The sequence below is a fragment of the Uranotaenia lowii genome, chromosome 3 (assembly GCF_029784155.1).
Source record: "Uranotaenia lowii strain MFRU-FL chromosome 3, ASM2978415v1, whole genome shotgun sequence".
Taxonomy (NCBI): domain Eukaryota; kingdom Metazoa; phylum Arthropoda; class Insecta; order Diptera; family Culicidae; genus Uranotaenia; species Uranotaenia lowii.
The window spans coordinates 82,220,836-82,240,984 of record NC_073693.1 but is presented as its reverse complement, the minus strand read 5'-3'; the positions used below and the strand labels follow the sequence as shown (position 1 = coordinate 82,240,984).

At 39.2% G+C, this 20,149-nt stretch overlaps 3 protein-coding genes across 6 annotated transcripts in view; 1 reads left to right on the top strand and 2 right to left on the bottom strand.

The window, feature by feature from the left end:
• Window positions 1-741: 741 nt before the first annotated feature.
• The window catches only part of LOC129751167 (zinc finger protein 267-like), a 33,003-nt gene continuing 13,595 nt past the window's right edge, over window positions 742-20,149 (bottom strand). The window contains exons 3-5 of one of the 2 annotated variants that reach the window (XM_055746518.1): window positions 14,212-14,231; window positions 2,138-2,265; window positions 742-2,076 (exon numbers count right to left, since the gene is read on the bottom strand). In XM_055746518.1, the coding sequence (XP_055602493.1) occupies window positions 1,036-2,076; window positions 2,138-2,257 (1,161 nt within the window). In that variant the 5' untranslated portion in view covers window positions 2,258-2,265; window positions 14,212-14,231 and the 3' untranslated portion in view covers window positions 742-1,035. The remainder of the gene's footprint in view (window positions 2,077-2,137; window positions 2,266-14,211; window positions 14,232-20,149) is intronic. The other variant, XM_055746517.1, reaches the window with a different exon arrangement.
• LOC129751166 (molybdenum cofactor biosynthesis protein 1) lies at window positions 7,940-16,070 on the top strand. 3 transcript variants are annotated; one of them, XR_008738629.1, is made up of 5 exons: window positions 7,940-8,328; window positions 11,824-12,379; window positions 12,448-12,882; window positions 13,205-13,370; window positions 14,376-14,516. XR_008738629.1 is itself a non-coding variant. In XM_055746516.1 (4 exons), exons 1-4 carry the CDS (start codon window positions 8,149-8,151, stop codon window positions 15,023-15,025), a joined length of 1,857 nt encoding a protein of 618 aa, XP_055602491.1. In that variant the 5' UTR covers window positions 7,944-8,148; the 3' UTR covers window positions 15,026-16,070. The 3 variants fall into 3 exon arrangements, 2 of the variants coding, with proteins under 2 accessions (XP_055602491.1, XP_055602489.1); XM_055746516.1 differs by lacking the exon at window positions 13,205-13,370 and having other exon boundaries at window positions 7,944-8,328; window positions 14,340-16,070; XM_055746514.1 differs by lacking the exons at window positions 12,448-12,882; window positions 13,205-13,370 and having other exon boundaries at window positions 7,949-8,328; window positions 14,376-16,069.
• On the bottom strand, window positions 14,298-16,767 carry LOC129751168 (B9 domain-containing protein 1). The gene has a single exon (XM_055746519.1). The coding sequence runs from the start codon at window positions 15,776-15,778 to the stop codon at window positions 15,188-15,190; it is 591 nt and encodes a 196-aa protein (XP_055602494.1). The 5' UTR covers window positions 15,779-16,767; the 3' UTR covers window positions 14,298-15,187.

Here is a 20,149-nt window from a genome sequence, read left to right as displayed (position 1 = left end):
TTCCCCGGAGGAAAGTGTCTTGGGTTGAAAAGCATACGATCCTGAGTTCCATTATAATTTCTTTTCCCATGTTCCCCACCCACTGAGTGTAGCAGCTGTCAAGTTACACATTCTATTATTCCCAGTCCTACCACATAACACCACAAATTTTTTACCATTGCTATCGAGATACAATTTTTGCGAAAAAAAAAATCTTTGAATTTGTATTGATCACTGAAATTGATTTAAATTAAAACATATTTTTTACAATTTTGTCTTAATTTTGTGATATTTATGTCGACTAAAACAGATTGAGTATTGTACCTTTTTTCCAGCTCAATTCGCTGTGAGGTAAGTTTCACCTTTGGTAAGTTACCTCTTTGGCTTTCACGAGTGTTTACCGTGCTATCTCGGTAAATTTTACCTTTTTATTATTTTCCGTGTAACGCTTGAACGAATTCTCGTTCTGGTCACATTGCATACTTTTTGGCGTTTTAGTACAACAGCGCCATCTTTTTGTCATTTTTCCCTATCCTTCGACGAAATGATTCTTCAAGTCACATTGAGAGTGCAGTTACATTAAAAAGGATGTTGATGTTGAAGGAATAAGAATGAAAACATTAACAGGACATTAGCCTTCAATTAATCTTGATTCAACTGAAAATCATAAACCATTGGAATTATGTTTGGACTAGAACGATTTGCTGATAACTATTCTTTTTCTCTAGGAAAAAAAACCTTTAATTCTAAAAATGTGTTTTATTGTTTCCGAAATTTCACATTTACTTAGCAGAAATTTCTTATATTAATAACTAAAAGGCCATACTTTGTATGGACGCTGTAGGAAGTCCGAGTTTGGATATTTTATAAATACAGTTTTCATGTTATCTGATTTTTTTTACTTGACGCTGAAGCCAGCTTCTTTTCAGTTTTGGTTCTGAGAGCCCTTGATGCATTTCAATCAAATCAGTTGTGAATTGTGAATATGGAAATAATCTTAGTTCAGTGAAAAATAATTTCTTTAAAATGTGTGCCTTTTGATATTCGAATCAAGACTTATTTATCGTTATCGTGCTTGAGTCTATGTTTCTCTAGACAGCGTTCGTTCACAAATTTTTTACCGCACACTTCACAATATTTATCACCCTTGCTAAGGTGTCTCTTCAGATGTTCCGTGAAATATCGGATTGAGATTTGTTTGTGGCAAATTTTGCACACCGGTTTTGCATGCTTGTGGATGTAGGTATGTCTTTTCAAGCTATGGGCGGTGGGCATGATTTTTTTACAGATTTCACAAACATGTTGCCCCGGTGGCTGTCGACGAACGATTCTCAAAGCTGGTGCCACTACTTGAGCGGACGACGGGTTTCCCGGTTCAAGCTTAATGGTTCGAGCAGACATTGGGAAACGTCTTTGCTGGGGAACTTTTTTAATACCTTTCAGCATTCCTGTACCGTTGTGCTTCATAGCTTTCACATGTTTTTGCAAATGTTCGGTGAAATACCGGCGAGAAATGAGCTTGTTACAAATTTTGCACAGTGGCTTTTTTTCTGTGTGGAGTTTAGTGTGTCTTATTAAATTATATTCCAACTGAAATTCTTTGTTGCAAGTTTTACATTTGTAAGGGCCTTGACTGCTGGAGTCCTGTTCACTGGGGGTACTCAGTGCTTGTCGAACGGAGTGTGTTTCAGTCTCTTCTTGTGGATCATCATCATGCTGAGAATCTAAAACTTCAATCAAGGAATCTCTATCGTCTTCAGGTGAAACTTGTTGATTGGCGGAACGAATTACAGGGCTTTCCAAGTCATGGGTTATATCTTGAGTAATAGTTGGCAGTAATGCGACCGGCTGCTGGACATTTGCATCACAAGTGTCCTCAGAATCGGAGTCAGACCTTATTTCTATACAAACTTCGTCAATTTGTGTCGGTTCCAATTTGTTGATTGGACCAGACACCGGCTTCTTGTAATCAGCTTCCAGCAACGCTATGAGATACGCCTGATTCCGGCCCGCAGAAATCTTAAAAATTTGGAACCGTTCTACGAGATCGTAGCAGCTATCGCAGATCAAGTTCGAGAGCCGATCATTTTGGCACAGCTGAAAGATGTTTTGGTTTTCTTAAGTTAGAAAAACTTATGCTACAGAAGCAAAGGCTTACATTCAAGTCCAGAATCTTGTAAAATTCATCCTCGTTGAAATTGTCGAAAAATATGATGCGATAGGTTTCGTGTTGTTTCAAACAGAGCCGACAGCGGTTCAGAAGTTGGTCCAGATCCATTCCGAATCCTGTTGGAGCAGAACTTTTGTTTAGCTAGAAAACTAGCAGCAATCCTATTAGGAATGTTGCGTCTGCGGAACTCAAATTTTTATTTATGCTCGAAGCTTTCAGTTAATGGATAGTCCATAAATTACGTACATTAGTTGTTCGCTATAAGGGAAACTCAAAAAAGTTCAAACATAATTTATGTAACAATAACTATTTTTACAATAGAGTTGTTTTTGACATTTCTTACGCACACTTGCTGAGCGTGTACAGATGAGACGGGACAATTAACCTCAAAAACTTTCGGTACAAAAAACGCGCAGCTGGTCGACACACATGGTCGTTTCTTGAGATTAATTGTCCCAAAATTGAGAAGTGTTGGTGAAACAACCAGCATAATATCACGAACACTACCAGTGGCAAATAGGACTATAACGCCTGAAATTATCGCCCACTTTTCAATTCAGTTCCGTCATTCATGGAAAAAGAAAATATGCCCTCAACAGCACCAAGGTAACTCATGCTAAATTCAAAGCAGGTGTGGCAAGCTCTCAGTACACGGAAAAAAATTGCGTTGCTATTCCAAAGACGTCGTCATGATAATTTTACCATTTCTGCGTTATAGTATTTTCAACCACGCAAATTATAACATCAATTTTGTAAAAGTGCACATGAAACATTATTGAAATTACTATGTACCTGGTAATTTTCGATAACTGTCAATGTTTGTTGTCGAAAATACTATGGTCATGATGATTTCTTCATAATTTCTATTACAACTAGCGTCCACATAGTAAAGGGACTTTAGGCTAACAACCTACTGCTCCTGAAATCTTTTATTGTTACAGAAACTGAGAGAAGAAATAACCGAATTGGAACTTTGGCAACGACTTTTAGCATGAAAACACGGACTAGAATTGGAACTTGGAATGTTTTGACCCTTGCCCAGCCAGGAAAGCTGGCTCAACTTGCTAGAGAAGCTAGCCGCCTCAAGCTAGAGATATTGGGACTGAGCGAAGTCCGTTGGCCTAACACTGGAGAACACAAGACGCAGTCCGGGCAAGTACTGCTTTACTCTGGCATACGAGGAGAACATGCTACTCGGGAACGAGGAGTTGGTTTCCTGTTAAGCCCGCAGGCCCATGCGGCCCTCATAAGATGGGAACCGATAAACGAAAGAATAATCGTAGCCAGATTCAGAACACGGGTTAGAAACCTTACAATGGTCCAGTGTTATGCGCCAACTGACGTTGCCGATTTGCAGGAGAAAGAGCAGTTTTACAGTCAATTGAACAGCGTGGTTGAGAGAATTCCGAAGGGTGACATTCAAATCCACTTAGGCGACTTCAACGCAAAGATTGGCTCCGATAATCAGGACTTTGAGCGCATCATGGGGCGCCATGGCCTAGGACAGATGAGCGAAAACGGAGAGCTGTTTGTAGAATTTTGTGGCAACAACAACATGGTGATCGGTGGATCGCTCTTCCCCCATCGACCAGCACATAAGGTCACTTGGGTATCCCGAGATGGCCGAACCGAAAATCAAATTGACCACATCTGCATCAGCCGAAAATGGAGAAGGAGCCTTCTTGATGTCCGCAACAAACGAAGCGCAGACATTGCATCTGACCATCACCTCGTCCTTGGCGAGATACGACTGAGAGTTGCGCGTGTCCAACGGCGCGAGGAGAAAGTCGGGTGTCGATACGACGTCCGCCGGTTGGAGAATCCAGAGGTGAAAAGGGCATACGTTGAACAGCTAGAATCCCGAGCCTCGGAGCTGCCGACAGACGGAACAGTCGAAGAACAGTGGTGTGGAATCAAGAATGCCTTTATCACGACGAGCCATGGTACTCTCGGTAAAGTTTGTGGAAGACGAAGTGAATGGATGTCGGATGAAACCTGGAGGATGATCGATGATCGGAGAAAGGCGAAAGTCGGAATTGAGCAGGCATGTACCGGGTCAGCCAAAGCAGCCGCCCGCTTACGATATGCGGAGCTGGAAAAGGCAGTTAAACGAGCTTGTAGACGAGACAAGAGAGCCTGGACAAACTCCCTAGCCGAAGAGGGAGAAAGAGCCGCCGCCATTGGAGATATCCGATTATTATATGATATTTCTCGCCGCCTTAGTGGTGCAAGGACTAATGCAAGAATGCCGCTGAAAAACCGAGCAGGTCAGCTGCTGACAGATCGAACAGATCAGCTCAAGCGTTGGACTGAGCATTTTGATCAACTTTTTCGAGTTACAAATAGCAATGGCCAACAGAACCCGCAGCTCGAGGCGCCCACAGTAAGTCGCATTAATGGCGTCAACTCGGAAGCGCCCTCGCTGGCTGAAATAGAAGCGGCAATCAAGGACATGAAATCCAACAAAGCGCCTGGAATCGATTGCATTCCTGCTGAAATGCTCAAAGCCGACCCTGCCTTGTCAGCACAAATGTTGCACCGTCTATTCGCTGACATTTGGGATACTGCAACATTCCCGGCCGACTGGATGCAGGGTATCCTCGTAAAGGTCCCAAAGAAAGGAGACCTGACAGAGTGCGGTAACTGGCGTGGCATAACTTTGATCTGTACAACCCTCAAAGTACTCTGCAAAGTGATCCTGAACAGGATCCAGGAGAAAATCGACGCTACACTCCGACGGCAACAAGCTGGATTCCGATCCGGACGATCATGTGTGGACCACATCACAACGCTACGAATAATACTGGAACAAATCAACGAATTCCAGGACTCTCTTCTGCTGGTGTTCGTTGATTTCGAAAAAGCATTTGACCGACTGAACCACGAAAACATCTGGGCTGCTCTTAGACGACGAGGGGTCCCAGAGAAACTAGTCCATCTCATCGAAGCACAGTACGAGGCATTTTCGTGCAAGGTCTTGCACGACGGTGTCTTGTCCGAACCAATCCCGGTAACTGCTGGAGTGAGACAAGGATGTATTTTGTCACCACTGCTTTTTCTCATCGTAATGGATGAGATCTTGACTGGATCGATTGACTTTACACCAAACCGAGGATTGCCGTGGAATCCTTCAACCATGGAGCAACTGAACGACCTTGACCTGGCAGACGATATTGTTTTGCTCGCCCAAACACAACAAGACATGCAGAGCAAACTCGACGACCTCACTGAAAGTTCCAAGGCAGCAGGTCTCAAAATCAATGTCGGAAAGACCAAGTCGATGGAAATCAATACAGAAAATCGTTCCAATTTCGTGGTAGCTGGACAACAGGTTGAGACAGTGGAGTGCTTCCAGTATCTTGGTAGCCAGATTACGCCTGATGGTGGGACCAAGAAGGACATCGAAACCCGGATCAGAAAAGCCCGATTTGCGTTTGCGAGTCTCCGAAACATCTGGCGGTCACGCCAGATCTCTCTACGAACTAAGATCCGAATCTTCAACTCAAACGTCAAATCCGTATTGCTGTACGGGTGTGAAACTTGGTGCACATATGCGGTGACGACGCGAAAACTGCAAGTTTTTGTGAATCGCTGCCTGCGGAACATCATCCGCGCTTGGTGGCCTGGCAACTGGATCTCAAACGTTGAACTTCATCGCCGGTGTCATCAAAAGGCGCTAGAAATCGAGATTCGGGAACGTAAGTGGAGATGGATTGGGCACACGCTGCGAAGAGATGAAAACGAGATTTGCAGAGAGGCGCTTGACTGGAATCCAGATGGGCATCGAAGAAGAGGCAGGCCCAAAAGCTCGTGGCGGCGAAGTCTAGCCGCTGAAATCCGCACAGTTGACGAGAACCTCGGCTGGCAGCAAGTGAAGACGCTGGCTCCGGATCGCCAGCAGTGGAGATCTTTTATCTCAGCCCTATGCGCCGGTCAATCGGCGCTGGACCCTTAGGTAGGTAGGTTAGGGTCCACATAGTAATTTAGACATTGTGGCACCAATTCATATCAACAAAATACTACGCACATGGTACTTTTGAGAACAAAACATTATTGACTCAAAAACATAAGTGCGTATGATAATTTTACCATGGTAAACATTCTTGTTGTTTGTACTAATGAAGGATCATCAATCATCAAACCCGTGAGTAAACAAACAAATTTTGAGCTGCTTTCAAGTTTCATAACTTTGAAATTCTTTCCAGATCATCGAGAGAACACACTGACATTGACCGACGTGTGTCGGAAGTGTGAATTTTAATGTTTTAAATAATGTTTTTACACATGCATGCAAATAAACTAACAAATATACATAGCAATTTTACTTTTTAAATCAAACTCCTCACGCATACTAATCTTTATCATAACACATACTAGTTTCATCATGAAACATATCAATTTTACTAGGTACAAAGTAAAACAATGCATCGTTTCATTGACAGTTTTACTAAAACGCAGTCGAATTTACTACGCGCAGCCAAAATTAACACAAAGTAAAATTACTATGTGCATGGTAATATCAAAAACAAAACATTATTGACTCAAAAATATGGTTGCGTGTTGTTCATTTAAACCACGGATCTAGTAATTTTACTATGCTTTTTTTTTGTGTGTATATGAGAGAGTTTTTTCATTAGCGTGGCTTAGATTTATCAAAGTAAGATAATTAAAAAAATCTCAAATTAAAAAAGTATGCTTCAGTTTTCGAAGGATTGTTAAATTCGAAAGTTGTCAAACATTCAATCCTGGTATTTCTTCAGATGTTCCTTATGAATACATTCATGATCGTCAATGATGCAAGGATAACCAGTCACCGGACGACGTTCAAAATGTATCAACAAGTATGTCGATAACCTTTGATGAGTCAGGTGACGAAAACAAACTGTAGCATGGGGCATGGTTTATTTTTTTGTAACTATTTGTGTTGATGTTCGACAAGTACCATTTCAACGGAAACTTTAACCACGTGTGGATCACAGCACCCAAAGTAGAAATTTTCAAGCTTGAAGTTAATCCTGATTGTTTTTCTTGAGCGATTTTGGCGCAAGGTAGAAAAACTCATCCGAGAATGTTGGGGCAATAAATATCGCACTCGTTGGGTATCTGCCTAACAGCCGCGCTTTGTCGTAATTCAAAGAACATTCAGTTAGATTTAAATAGCCCGTACCATTGGTCGTCTTCGAGTTTTGCTTAGTCAGTAAGAAAACAAATTTCAATTTTTTTTTTTGCACCGACCCAATAACAGGTTTCAATTTTACGAGTCTGTTAACTTGCATCACGCCGAAATTCAGGTGAGCGGAAGCATAACATTAAAGCGCTATCGCGAGATCTTTACTAAAACTTGTTTGGGAATATGGGCAAATTTTACTGTTAAAACTTAAGGTACTCTTGGTTTCAATTCGTAATTAACATAAAAACCTTTATATTTATTTGAAGGTCAAGTTCTATAAATATGTTTTGTGGAAGGAAACTCACAATGAAAAAAACATTAAATTTTTTAAATAGGTTTCAATTGAAAATTTATTTTCATAAGTTCACATAACGTATAAATTGTCGTATTATTGAAGAAGCTAGTCGTACATTTTGTGCTTTCAAAGATTCACAGCTAATCATGTTAAATAAGCAAGAATTTAGAGACTTTATTAACCTCATCACAAAGCTTCCAGAACCCAAACGAAAGCTTCCATTCTTAAAGCCCTATTTCTTTCATTTAAAAATTGACGTTTCTTCTTCTTCTCCTTCGCAGAATCAACTCAAACCACTCAACAGGTGCCGCCCAAGAAGGAGGAGGAACTCATCTAGTGTTGTTTTGTGTTTTGCTCTGGATGGTTTGGTTTTTTTTCCTCTCAATGGAATTCATATTGAATCGTTAAGTGTTATCATCATCATAACGAGTGCGAAAATAGTGAAATTGTGCTCAACAGAACTATCCATATTGCAAACATTTAAATCAAACGATAGCCACGGAATGCAGCGAGGAGAACTCGAATAAAGTGAAAATGCTTCGCCTGATACCGTCTTCGATCGAAATGCTTGCGAATAATAGTCGGACCTGGCTCAAGTTGTCACCACCGGTGGCAGCTATCAGCAAGGCCAATGGCAATTTGCTGCTAAATCGAAGGCAATGCGCAACATCACCATCATCGACATCGACATCTTCGACTGATAACGCGGAAACGGTACGTTTAAATACCTACCATGATAATGCAATATTTATTCCGGGAGTAGCGTCGAGATATGCTTGAGTACCTACGTTCCGTGAATGGACGTTAAACATTAGCGTTCAGGTTTGATTTTTATTTATTTTTTCGTTTGTTTTCATCAATACAACATGCTAAAGATGTCCAACTTTTCATTCTCCAGAAATCTTTCCCTACATAAGTTGATTTTGATTGAACTGTCACAAATTTACAGTTCAATATGATAATTCAAAGTAATTGGGTATCTTGTGATCCCTGTCAAACTGTTTTTTCTAAACCCATAATACCTACTCAGTAGTAATCTTCTCTGATTCAGCCAGCGTTTTAACGGCAATGGTGTCTGGAAAATCGTTCCATCCTTGGGTTCAAGAAATAGAAGAAAAGCTAAATAAATACAAAAGCACTTTATGTTGGGTCCCGTAGACATTGAAGGGAACAGCAAAGCAGATGAATTGGCGGGGAAAGGTAGAAGTGGAACTAGAATGTCAGTCGAAATTCCAGCGCACGATACTATTACATGGGTGAAGTCAGAGATGAAATCGAAATGGGAAGAAGAATGGCTTAGTAATCGGGAACTATTTTTGAGAAGAATAAAAATCAAGAATCTACGTTGGAACGATAGAAGTAACCCCCTCGAGCAACGTGCCTTGACAAGGCTTAGGATAGGGCACACGAAATTAACGCACCTGGAGTTCTTCACAAAAGGAATAGTCACATGCAACACGTGAAATGTACCACCCCCAGTTTCCCATACTATCGGAGAGTGCAGGTTGTACGGCAGAGCAGTGGAATCGGTCACGATTCATCGGCAGCTTTAAACATTACCAACGATAACAAACTATTGGTATTCCTGAAAAGTGCGAAATTGTTGGATAAAGTGTAGAGTTAAGACGAAATGTATACACTTTTTTAAGAGGAAGAATGACCAAGGTGGTTAAAATCCTCTACAAATCAACAAAACAGAACAGAATAGAATAGGAATCGATGTAGGAAAAAAGGAGTTGAGTCGAATCATGGATCATTGATGAAGTCGGAATTCCTCTATCGAGTTGGCTTGGATTATGTGACAGTAACTTTCAAAAATGTTTGAAAGAGTTAGTCTCTTTCAAAGGGAAGAATTTGCTACATAATATTTTCTGATAGTAAAATCATGCCAGGAGTGCCAGGAAAAGATGATGACGAATTTGACGACAACAAAACTGACGAATTAGGAAATAATTTCAACAACTCTCCCTGCTGATTACAAGCAACTTACTCGAACAAATGATTATTGAACTCCTCATATAAGATATACAAAATGAAACATTTAAATTGGCTTCAAGGAAAATTCGTAAAATTGCTTTTGAGAAAAATGTTTCAAAATAAAATGATTTTCTCGGTAACCTCAATACCCTAAATAATTAAAACTTATTCATTATGAGGTACATTCTTTAATTTAGATTGTTAATCATTTCAGACCATTAAATATTAATATTTTTTACAGTTTCGCTAAATTCGCGTTTTCGTCAAATTTTTTTGGTCGTGATAAAATCGAAAAATCACTGTATAGTTTCTATCGGAAAAATAATTTTTCCCAAGCATAAAATAAATTGATTATTTCCAATGCGCAGTTCCAAAAGTAGAAGCCTAATCTGACTGTATATCAGTTTATATCGGAATAAGTCTCGACATACACACCTACCCTTAAAGTGAAAATTTTGATCCGGAATGACAGTTTAATCGCAAAAATTCAACAGCATAATTCATCATATTTCTTCAGATTTTGTTTCTTCAAGTCGTTCTTTTTAGCAAAAGTCTCAATCTACTTTTTCAGAACAAAACTTTTTAACGAAAGGTACTCTCAATCCAATCTGCCGTTATAAAAAACAGAAGTCTCAATCAAATTGTCATGCGCGCTTTGTTTTTGCCAATTATTTACTGCTTTTCAGCAAATTTCTGAACGAAATGAAACTCTTGCCCAAGAAAAACAATGTTGGGAAACATTGTTTTTCAAAAACAATTACTAAACTAGCTGAATCACCGAGTTGGCAAAACCTATTAATGACGCAAATCTGCATTGCAAAATATTCAATATGTTGCCACCCAATTTATTCCATAATTCACACACGATCGAGCCAGTGAATGACATGAAAATTTTAGAAGTCGTGTCAGCCAGACAAACGAGACTGCCTTTCCTATTAGCAGGGCTATGCAAATTAAATCGGTCACTAGCCTAGCTAGCCATTCAAAATAGCTCGTGGGCAAACGATGGAAAATTATTTATAACGAGAGTTTGTCACTTGTCGAGCTGGAAACTAAAAAGTGCATCCAACCCATATTGAGTACGGGTAATTATCACCGCTAGAATTGTCGCAAGAATGGACAATTCTGCCTAGACATGTGAGGGTAATCAACCTGGGAGATTAGATGCGTGACAACAACTTTGCTTTGATTGATAGCTACCTGTTATAATAGGCACTGACCATTCTATACTGTAGAAATTGATCAGCTAAATTTAAAACTTGTTCTAAATTATGAGAAACTGATCTTACATTTTCATTCAAAATTTGGGAGATTTTTTACTCAAATGTGGATTATCTTCTCTTGACCTTTTTTTCTGAACCAGTAAAAAATCTTTTTAATACGTCGCCAATAACCCGTCAATTTTTGAAAAATTTCTCCTAACTATTTGAAAATGTAGGCATACTCATGTATTACACCAATCATAGAAGTACTCAACCGAACTTGAAAATAATTAATTTTAGTTGAAAACAACAACAGAAAAAAAATTTCAATGACGATATCGCTGCCTGATGTACCACAAACCCAACACAACTACACAGGCCAAGTGTCGATCATCGTCGGCGTGTTTACGTTTAGAAAGAAACCGGTCACTGTGTTTGGTACCTACCGTACCTACACACATTGCCCTTCGCTCACATTCTGAGGTTTGTTGTTTTTCTGCCTTCAACCCCAGCAGTCTCTTCTTGATGCAGCGTATGTTAACTCTGCTGGCTGATGGTAGGCCTACATAAATCCTCCACCAGTGCAACAGTGTTCGATTTGGGTTGTGCTATGCTGGTAGCAACGATATTTGTAAATATTTTTTTTTCTTCCAGCCGAAACTGTGCAGTACCAAATTGTTGAAATAACTGCTAGGAATTCTTGGTAAATTTGAAAAAATGTATAATTTTTGGATAAATTTTTATATTGTTCTTGACTTTTTGTAAAATAGAAACAGATTCCTATAAGGATGATACAATAGAAGAAAAAAAGTTCACGACTGTTCTAGTGTTAAACTACTTTTAAAATACCTATTTAAGAATTAAATAAAACCCTGACTTAAACTAAGTGCTGACTATTACAAAAAATCGATATTATGATCAATTCTTTCGACAATCGCTGTATGATCAAAACGCAGCACAAAAACTCCACACTTACCCAAACCAAAAAAAACTGATCGCTTATGTCGTTGTACTCATTCTCCATTTTTAGATTCCATCAACGGGCACACCAGCAATCGTGAAGAGTCACAAGAAATCAATCAGTACTGCTCCCGATTCTCCGCTAACGGACAAGTTTGGACGGTTCCACAGTTACTTGCGAATATCGCTCACCGAGAGGTGCAACCTACGCTGCAAATATTGTATGCCAGCCGAGGGAGTTCAGCTTTCTGCCAAAGACAGTCTGCTCACGACCGCCGAGGTGCTCCGGTTGGCAAATCTATTCGTGCAAGAAGGCGTACGCAAGATCCGTCTGACCGGTGGTGAACCGACAGTGCGCAAAGATCTTACCGATATCGTGGAACAGCTGAAGCGCATTCCTTTGCTGGAAAGTGTTGGCATCACAACCAACGGCCTCATGTTAACCCGACAGCTAGTTGGCCTGCAGCGGGCCGGGCTCGATGCCCTCAACATCAGCCTGGACACCCTGAAGGCAGCCAAATACGAACAAATTACCCGACGCAAGGGCTGGGAGCGAGTGATCGCCGGTATAGATTTGGCTATCCAGTTGGGCTATAAACCCAAAGTCAATTGCGTCCTGATGAAGGGTGAGTATAGGGAAATCGGGACGGAACACAGTGTGTGTAACTGTTTGTGTAACCAAATACTGTGCTAGGTTTCAACGATGACGAACTGTGTGACTTTGTCGAGATGACCCGGGATCGAAATGTTGACATCCGATTTATTGAGTACATGCCATTCACCGGGAACCGATGGGACACTAGTAATATGGTCGCGTTTCGAGATGCTCTAGGGACGATAACAGCTCGCTATCCAAACCTGGAAACGATGGAAAATGGTCCGAACGATACATCCAAAGCTTTCCGGGTCCCTGGCTTCCAGGGTCAGATCGGGTTCATTAGCTCCATGACGGAACATTTTTGTGGTTCTTGCAACCGATTACGCATCACCGCGGACGGTAATTTGAAAGTTTGCCTTTTCGGCAACACCGAAGTGTCCTTGCGAGACGCCTTACGATCCGGAAGCTCCGAAGACGATTTGCGTTGTCTGATATCGGCAGCAGTCAAGCGGAAGAAGAAGCAACATGCAGGTTAGTTGAGATTGCGCATCGCTTTTGCCCCACTGTTTGTGTCTGTCGCCGGCGGTTTTATATAGCCAACGACCTTACTTCTAGCCAGTTGCAATGTTGATTGGTTTCATTTTTCGGCGTTTAATACACGGGAGAGAGATCGATCTAACGAGTTCTCATAAGCAGAAACAAAATTTGATCTCACTGGTTTTGTTAAGTGGGGGTGTATCGTAATTCAACTTGCAACTCGCATTTCAAGTGGTTAGAAATGAAGTCACTGGATAGACTTTTTGTTTGCGCTGCTAATAAACGCGATCCATCCTATCTCTCGTTTTCGCCGCAGGTATGCTGAACTTGTCCCAGATGGAAAATCGACCCATGATCTTGATAGGAGGATAACAACAGCTTTATGAGTTTTTGAAACATTTCTCGAGAACGGGAAGCAATAACCAGAACAGGGTCGTTAAAACAATGTTCAGTACAAATTAAGCAGCTTAGAAGTAGAATCGGTAAGCCCGCATATTTCTTAGCACTTCCATTGGTTTCGGTTTGCACGCTTTTTGTTTTAATTATTGTTCTATGTGTCTCATGTCATCGGTTCCCCTGCAATGGTATGTACGCAATATTTCGTTCATGAAAATCATGATCAGATAATTGAAATTAGCTCTCGACTTGAAAAATCAACTTAACACATTGCGAACCAAATAGGTACGAGAATTCTCGTTTTTTCGCTTGGCGCGAATGTGCTATTCTTAGAAGCTAGTTACAAATTTAATAATAAAACTCTTTTCTACAAAATTGAACACCACATTCTCGGTGACTCAAAGCAACTAAGTACTTATGTATAATTTGGTGCCCAAATTTCGGGGGATTCCTTTGGCTTGGATTTCTCTACGGCCCTCAATGTGTTAACATTATTTAAAATCACGCAAGTAGAATTTTTCAATACCAATCAAGCCAAAAAACGTGAGTTTTAAAAATTCAAATACTTAGCTATAACTTCTCAACAATGGAACCGATTTTCTCAAATTTGGCCTTTTTAATCAATTAAAGTTTCTAGTTTTAGTAGTCTACTTTTAACTGCTGTTGACATGCTTAATTCAAAGAATTTTGAGATAGGTACGTATTGAAATGTAGAGGCAACTATATTTTTAAAACGTGAGCACTTCTTTGCACTTCAAATTGTACTAGAAACACGTTTCTACATTAAAAAAAACTCACTGGTTTAAAGTATAATATACGGGAAAGGATTAGTACGGCTGTGAGATTTCACTAATAAAAAAAAATAATAAATTTAAATCTTGAATTGAGTATTATTGCAGAAGATATTACAAACAAATCAGTACTCACCACATCAATTTAGGTGATTCCTAAAAAGAAAAATATAAAATTTATTATTTTGTACAATCATATTTGAAATAATATGACGATCCGAGTTGTTGAATAAATTTAAAAAACAAAAAAAAGATTAATTTTAAATTTGGTCCCGAAACTTAATCGACTCATCCTTCCAGCATCATCATCTTCAACTTCATCGGCACGTTTCTCGCACCTTCAACAACTCGTGGGAGTTAGGAGTTTTGCGTCGCTCAGTCATGTGGACGAACGAACCGGCAAGGCCAGTATGGTCGATGTGGACGACAAGTATGTCAGCCGACGGGAGGCCAAAGCGCAGGCAACGGTTTACGTGGGACCCACCATTTCGGCACTCATCGAAGGCAACGAGCTCAAGAAGGGAGACGTCTTGTCCATTTCCCAGATGGCAGGAATTGTGGCCGCCAAGAAAACATCCGAACTAGTCCCGCTGTGCCACAACATTCCCTTGTCGTCGATCAAGGTCGAAACCAGTCTGAACGCTGCCACCCATGAGGTGCACATTCTGACCAAGGTCAAATGCGAGGGCAAAACAGGAGTGGAAATGGAAGCCCTGACGGCGGCCTCGATAGCCGCACTCACCGTGTATGACATGTGCAAATCCGTGTCCCACGAGATACTCATCAAAAACATTATGCTAATCGAGAAAACAGGCGGAAAAAGTGATTACTTCAAGGCATCGGCCAAACCGAAAGCAGTTTCGAAAAGCGATGATCCACCAATCGTGGTCAAACAATACAAACGAGAACCTATCAAAAACGACGAAGACTTCGTTCCTATTCATCATTGAAAAAACTGTTTCAACACGAGACCAAACCATGTGCCTATACAGTGAAACTTATTATTCCAGTCTGTATTTCTATTTTCCAATATTTTAATCAAATATTCATATATTCATATTAAAGTTAGAAGAAGATAATCGAGAAGATTTACTCACCCAATCAATTGCAGTTCAATCGTAAGATTGTCCCCAGTCCAGGGACATCTTACTGCATCCTCGAGATATTGCTTGCAGCTCAACTATCAGCTCTCCGTAGCTTTCCGATGCCAACGCCTTATGTTTGGACCCGTCAGCCAATGTTTTTGGGTCACGCATCTCCGGATTCACACCTGTTATCCAGCTCATGGCAGCGGACCAGACGTTACTGAATTTGGGCACAAATAGTGGAGCCTGCATCACCCGTTTCGACCCACTCAACGGGCAGTGAACCCTAGCATAGCCTCGATTCGTCTCGACGTTCCAGAAATTGTTGCCATACAAACTGAAAACAATCTGCGGCCAACCGTGAGGGTTCGTAGATTTCAGCGTAAACTCCAGCGGCATATTGAATACCACCCTCCGATAATCACCACTACCGGAAGCACTCTGAGTGATTCCGGATCGCATGCCCGAAATCAGCTCCCAATCTGGTCCGGCAATGACATCGTATCGACAGAAAAGATTGCCACCATCCGGCCCCATCGGGAAGTACGCCGAATGCAGCTGGCCTGTGACCGCCAAATGGAAGAAACTTTCTCCATCACCGGCCCCAATTTCCTTCATGTTTGTTGGCCAACTTCCGGAAACACAAACCACAAACGGATATTTGTTTGGTACATACTCCGTTGCTACGGGTTACAACCTAAAGTTGAATGCAACATTGCACCATACTAAATTTGAATCAATCCAATAAGATTTAGTGCAGCCGCGCGCAAAACTGTCATTACGCGAGAAATGCGGAACTTAAATTGGTTAAGAGGTATTTTGTTAAGTTTTCATCTATCATTTTAGAAATTAGTTTTTATCCCATTTCTTGTTTACAATTTTATGCATACTCTCAAATAAATAAAAATGTTTCTAAGATCTGGTTTACTATTTTTGCTGTCCGATATATTCTAGTTCATGAGAAGTCTTCCAATAAGTTATAAATGTTTTAAGCACCATAACCCAAGTAACACAGATCAAGCCAATTGGCTTTTTTGAGTTTTAATATTGTTTTATGAAGACTTTTCGATGGCATCCCATTTTTAAAACGGCTTTATTGTAACATAGGAAATGCTTCATTTATCGTGTGTTTTAAAAGAGCCCCAAAAGTTTTGCTAAAACTTGAATAAAACACTATCTTAAGAGTGTTGTAAAAAAGTTGCAAAAGTATTGCTAAAGATTCAATAAAACACATACTTTCCTGTTTTTATTAGAGCTTTGGTAAAGGTTTTAATAATGCGCTCAATGCGCTTTTAAAACTAGCGTTCAAGCCAAGTTGAAAAACTGTTTTATTGGAACATTGGATGTAGGCATGATAAAACTAAGTGACAGATGATTTGACAATCGAGAAGAACGTATACACGCTTAAACTTTTTTACCTCTTTTTGATATAGCATAACCTGTTTTGAAAGGATTATCACTCAAAATTGAGAAAAACGTGCTATCAAAATGATATAAATTAACACAGCTAAATTCATCTTAAAAATAAAAACAACTTTGTTGTATCCGCATTCGAATTTCAAAACAACCGTAAATCAGTCCACATCATTATTCGCTCAATTCTCAGGGTTCGAATAAAAGCCCACTGTGAATAAACGGTTTTTGTGATTCGATAAGAATAAATGTATTAGAAAATTCATTTACAAGTACGCCTATTAAACTACTTGTTTTATTTATCCATCTCTGTCTCTCAATGCGAAGTTGATCTTTATTTACGTCATCCAATCCAGAACTAACAAAATTATTTTCAGATAAACCGTCCTTGAAAATTTCTGGAAGACTGCAGAAACCGGCTTCAACTCAGCAAAGACGGAGAAATCGGGTTTCATCACAAGCGAAAATGCTCATTCTAAATCAGCCTCAACAAGTTTCAGATGATGTATTCAGAATGAAGACCACTAGCATTGGCCGATCATTGAAAATAACGATTTATTTAAAGCGTAAGGCAGTTCTGGTAATAGTAAGCAAAACATCCGAAGGACGTTTTAAGGAATCGTTTTATCACTTCCAATTGTTTTCCCATACAACTGTTTTAACAGTTTTTAACTGTTTTACATAACCTAACTACAAATTCAAAATTCAATCATTTCGGATTTCACGATTCAGGCAATGTTTTTACAATTTCAATAATCGTTTGCTAAACGTTTTATTACGCTTCAAAAATCATTTGGTTATAATCCTTATTTATGCGGGTTATTATTTAGCTTTGAGGCCAGGGTTTTGATAACAGAAAATGTTCTATTCCAAAATAGTTTGAGATTATTTGATAGCAATGCCTATTTGTTATTTAAAGATGATTGACCATCCTCATAGTCAAAAGGAAACAAAACAAAAAGTTGCATGAATGCCTTTTGCCAAGCAACAAATCGAAATGTTTTCATTTATTGCGAAAAACTTCTTTTTCTCAAAAATGGATAAATCCATCATGAGCGTGTATTCCATTTAGAGAAACGTCAAACGAAGCTTTGATTCAAGGTCTCTTAAAACCATTTAAAAACTGTTTATTGAAATTGTTTTATTACCACATTTTTCTAACCGTCATAAAACCATCTTAACACTGTTTTACAACTGCCTTAAGATTTTCAATATTAATTTACTGAGCGCCATGTTGATTGTGAAATTGAATCGAAATTACTGACGCCATGTTGCTGTAAATAATACTTTAATACTAAAAACTCGACATTTTCATCAATTTGACAATGTTGACGGTACTATTTGTTGTATAGGTGATAAATTTCAATGTAAAACAAAAATTGCATCATTTGAGTCAATTTATATTTTCTTTTAATTATAATTTTTTTATTTAAAAAATGCTTAAAATATGGTCAATCCTGATTTTCTTTGAGGCGCGCTTAAGTTTTGATGCTATTTCGTATACACTTCACCAAAAATCTGAGGTTGCAGGAAGTTTCTTGCTTAGATATATTGAAAATGAGAATGAGAATATTTTTAAAATATTTTAAATGGAATCTTTACCTATCATCAAATGCTTGGGAGAGTAAGTGATAAAACGAGAAAAATCGGAACAGAAAGTTCCCACAGTAAAATTTCTATTAGATTCCACAGCTGCCACAGTAAAATTCCTATCAGATTTCACATATCCCACAGTAAAATTCCTATCAGATTCCACGACGTAGTTTTAAAAGAGCTGTGGATAGTCTGAAGAGGGCTCTGTAAGGTTTCTCAAAGCTATGTCTATAAGGTCGAATAAAACTATTCTGTTGGATGTTTTATTATAGCGTATAGAATTAGCTTTAAAAACGTTAACAAAATGGTCCCTTTTGGCCATATGTTAACTTTAAAGTAGTTGTGCCAATAGCGTAGAATGCGCTTTGGCTTATAAAGTAGCTTTAGGAAATAGTCTTAAGCGAACTGTTAAGGTTGGAATAAAACTTAAATTGTTACTTGGGTAAACGATATCGTTCCTAATTTCAACTGTTATAATTGAAAAATGATACTTTGTCCAAAGTACGCAACAACCATTTGTTAATATTCGAAAAAAGAAGCAAGTCTTACAATTGTGGCTGAATATGTTTAACTATTTAATTTATAGATTAATATTAAATGATTTTAATTTATTAAGTAAGTTAATTTCGTATTAGCATATGTTCTTAGAAAACGAACAAAATTTGTAAAATCGAAAACTGTCAAGTAAAAGAAACAAGAAAGTTCAAAACAACTCGAAAAATGATAAAATGCATGCTATTGTAATTTTCGTTCAATTAAAAAAAAATTAATCAAAATTATGCAGTTGAATTTGTGCGCTGTTATTTGGGATGGTGGCGAAATACCAGTGCAATATTATTAAATTTGTTGTTTAATCATAAACGTTTATTGATTAACTACAATAAGGCATTTTCCGACTTGTCAACCGAACAGCTGATTTCTCATGTTTACAATTTTCGGCGTCTGGTGGTAGGGTAAAAATAATAACAACACTTCGCATGTTCAATGGCCGAATAGTAACGAAACCAAATTGGAGGTGGAATAGTAACAGGGGTGTTATACTCCTCAAAACAGCACAATGTGTTCTAAAAGCACAATGTGAACGCAAGCTTTTTAGAACTGCGCGCACGGCGATAGAATATCTACTGCTCGCTCTCTTACTGCGCGCCGATAATCGAATTTTCTGAGAGGTTTCTCACAATGATGAAAAACACAATGAGCTGATTCACTCTGCTCAATGTGCTGCTCAGTGTGAATTCTGGCTTTAGAAATTTGCCAAGCAATCTTCTTCGTTTTAGTTTTTCTTCTCATCGAAAGAAATAAAAACGATCATCGTTCGTCAAGTCCGGCACGAAGACACACCGGCTGCTTGCAATGAAGAAAATAACTCATAAACAAGCAACAGCAACAACACAAACGGAATTCGGTCGGGCTCGGCCTGCCGGCTGCCGACCAGCGATGCCACGAAAATCAATACCATCAGTGTATTTGGTTCTGTTAAATTAAAGTTAAAGATCAGACTCATTTATGATACATTTTTTTTGTGGCAACGGTGTTCGGCAGCCGGCAGGCCGAGCCCGCCCAAATTTCGGCTGTGTTGTTGCTGTTGCTTGTTTATTGAGGAAGAATGCGCTTTCGTTTGTTGAATTCAGCGTTGTGGGGGTATACTGGTACACATTGTGCAGCTCAATGTGCTGAGGGCTACCGCTGCGTAGCTCAGTGATTTGCTTCGATGTGGCACATTGATGGACAGCTAGCTCAGGCAGTGCTCGGTTTTGCTCTCTCAATGTACTATGGAAAAAATGCACATTAAACTCATTGTGTGAGCAAATTACACCCCTGAATAGTAATGGTTGTGCAAAATTCTTAATTTTTTAAACTAGCTAAAATTTAAAAATTCTAGACATGCCATACTTTGAAGGTAATGTTGATGTTATGTAATGTTAATTTGAAAAAAATATATCTTTTGAAGAAATAATTTAACCGTGCTAATCTCCCAAGTTC

Coding starts and splice junctions, on each gene's coding strand:
- LOC129751166 (XM_055746516.1), top strand. CDS start 8,149: ATGCTTCGCCTGATACCGTCTTCGATCGAAATGCTTGCGAATAATAGT. Junction 8,329..11,823: donor CGACTGATAACGCGGAAACG/GTACGTTTAAAT, acceptor CTCCATTTTTAG/ATTCCATCAACGGGCACACC. Junction 12,380..12,447: donor CAATTGCGTCCTGATGAAGG/GTGAGTATAGGG, acceptor ATACTGTGCTAG/GTTTCAACGATGACGAACTG.
- LOC129751168 (XM_055746519.1), bottom strand. CDS start 15,778: ATGAAGGAAATTGGGGCCGGTGATGGAGAAAGTTTCTTCCATTTGGCG.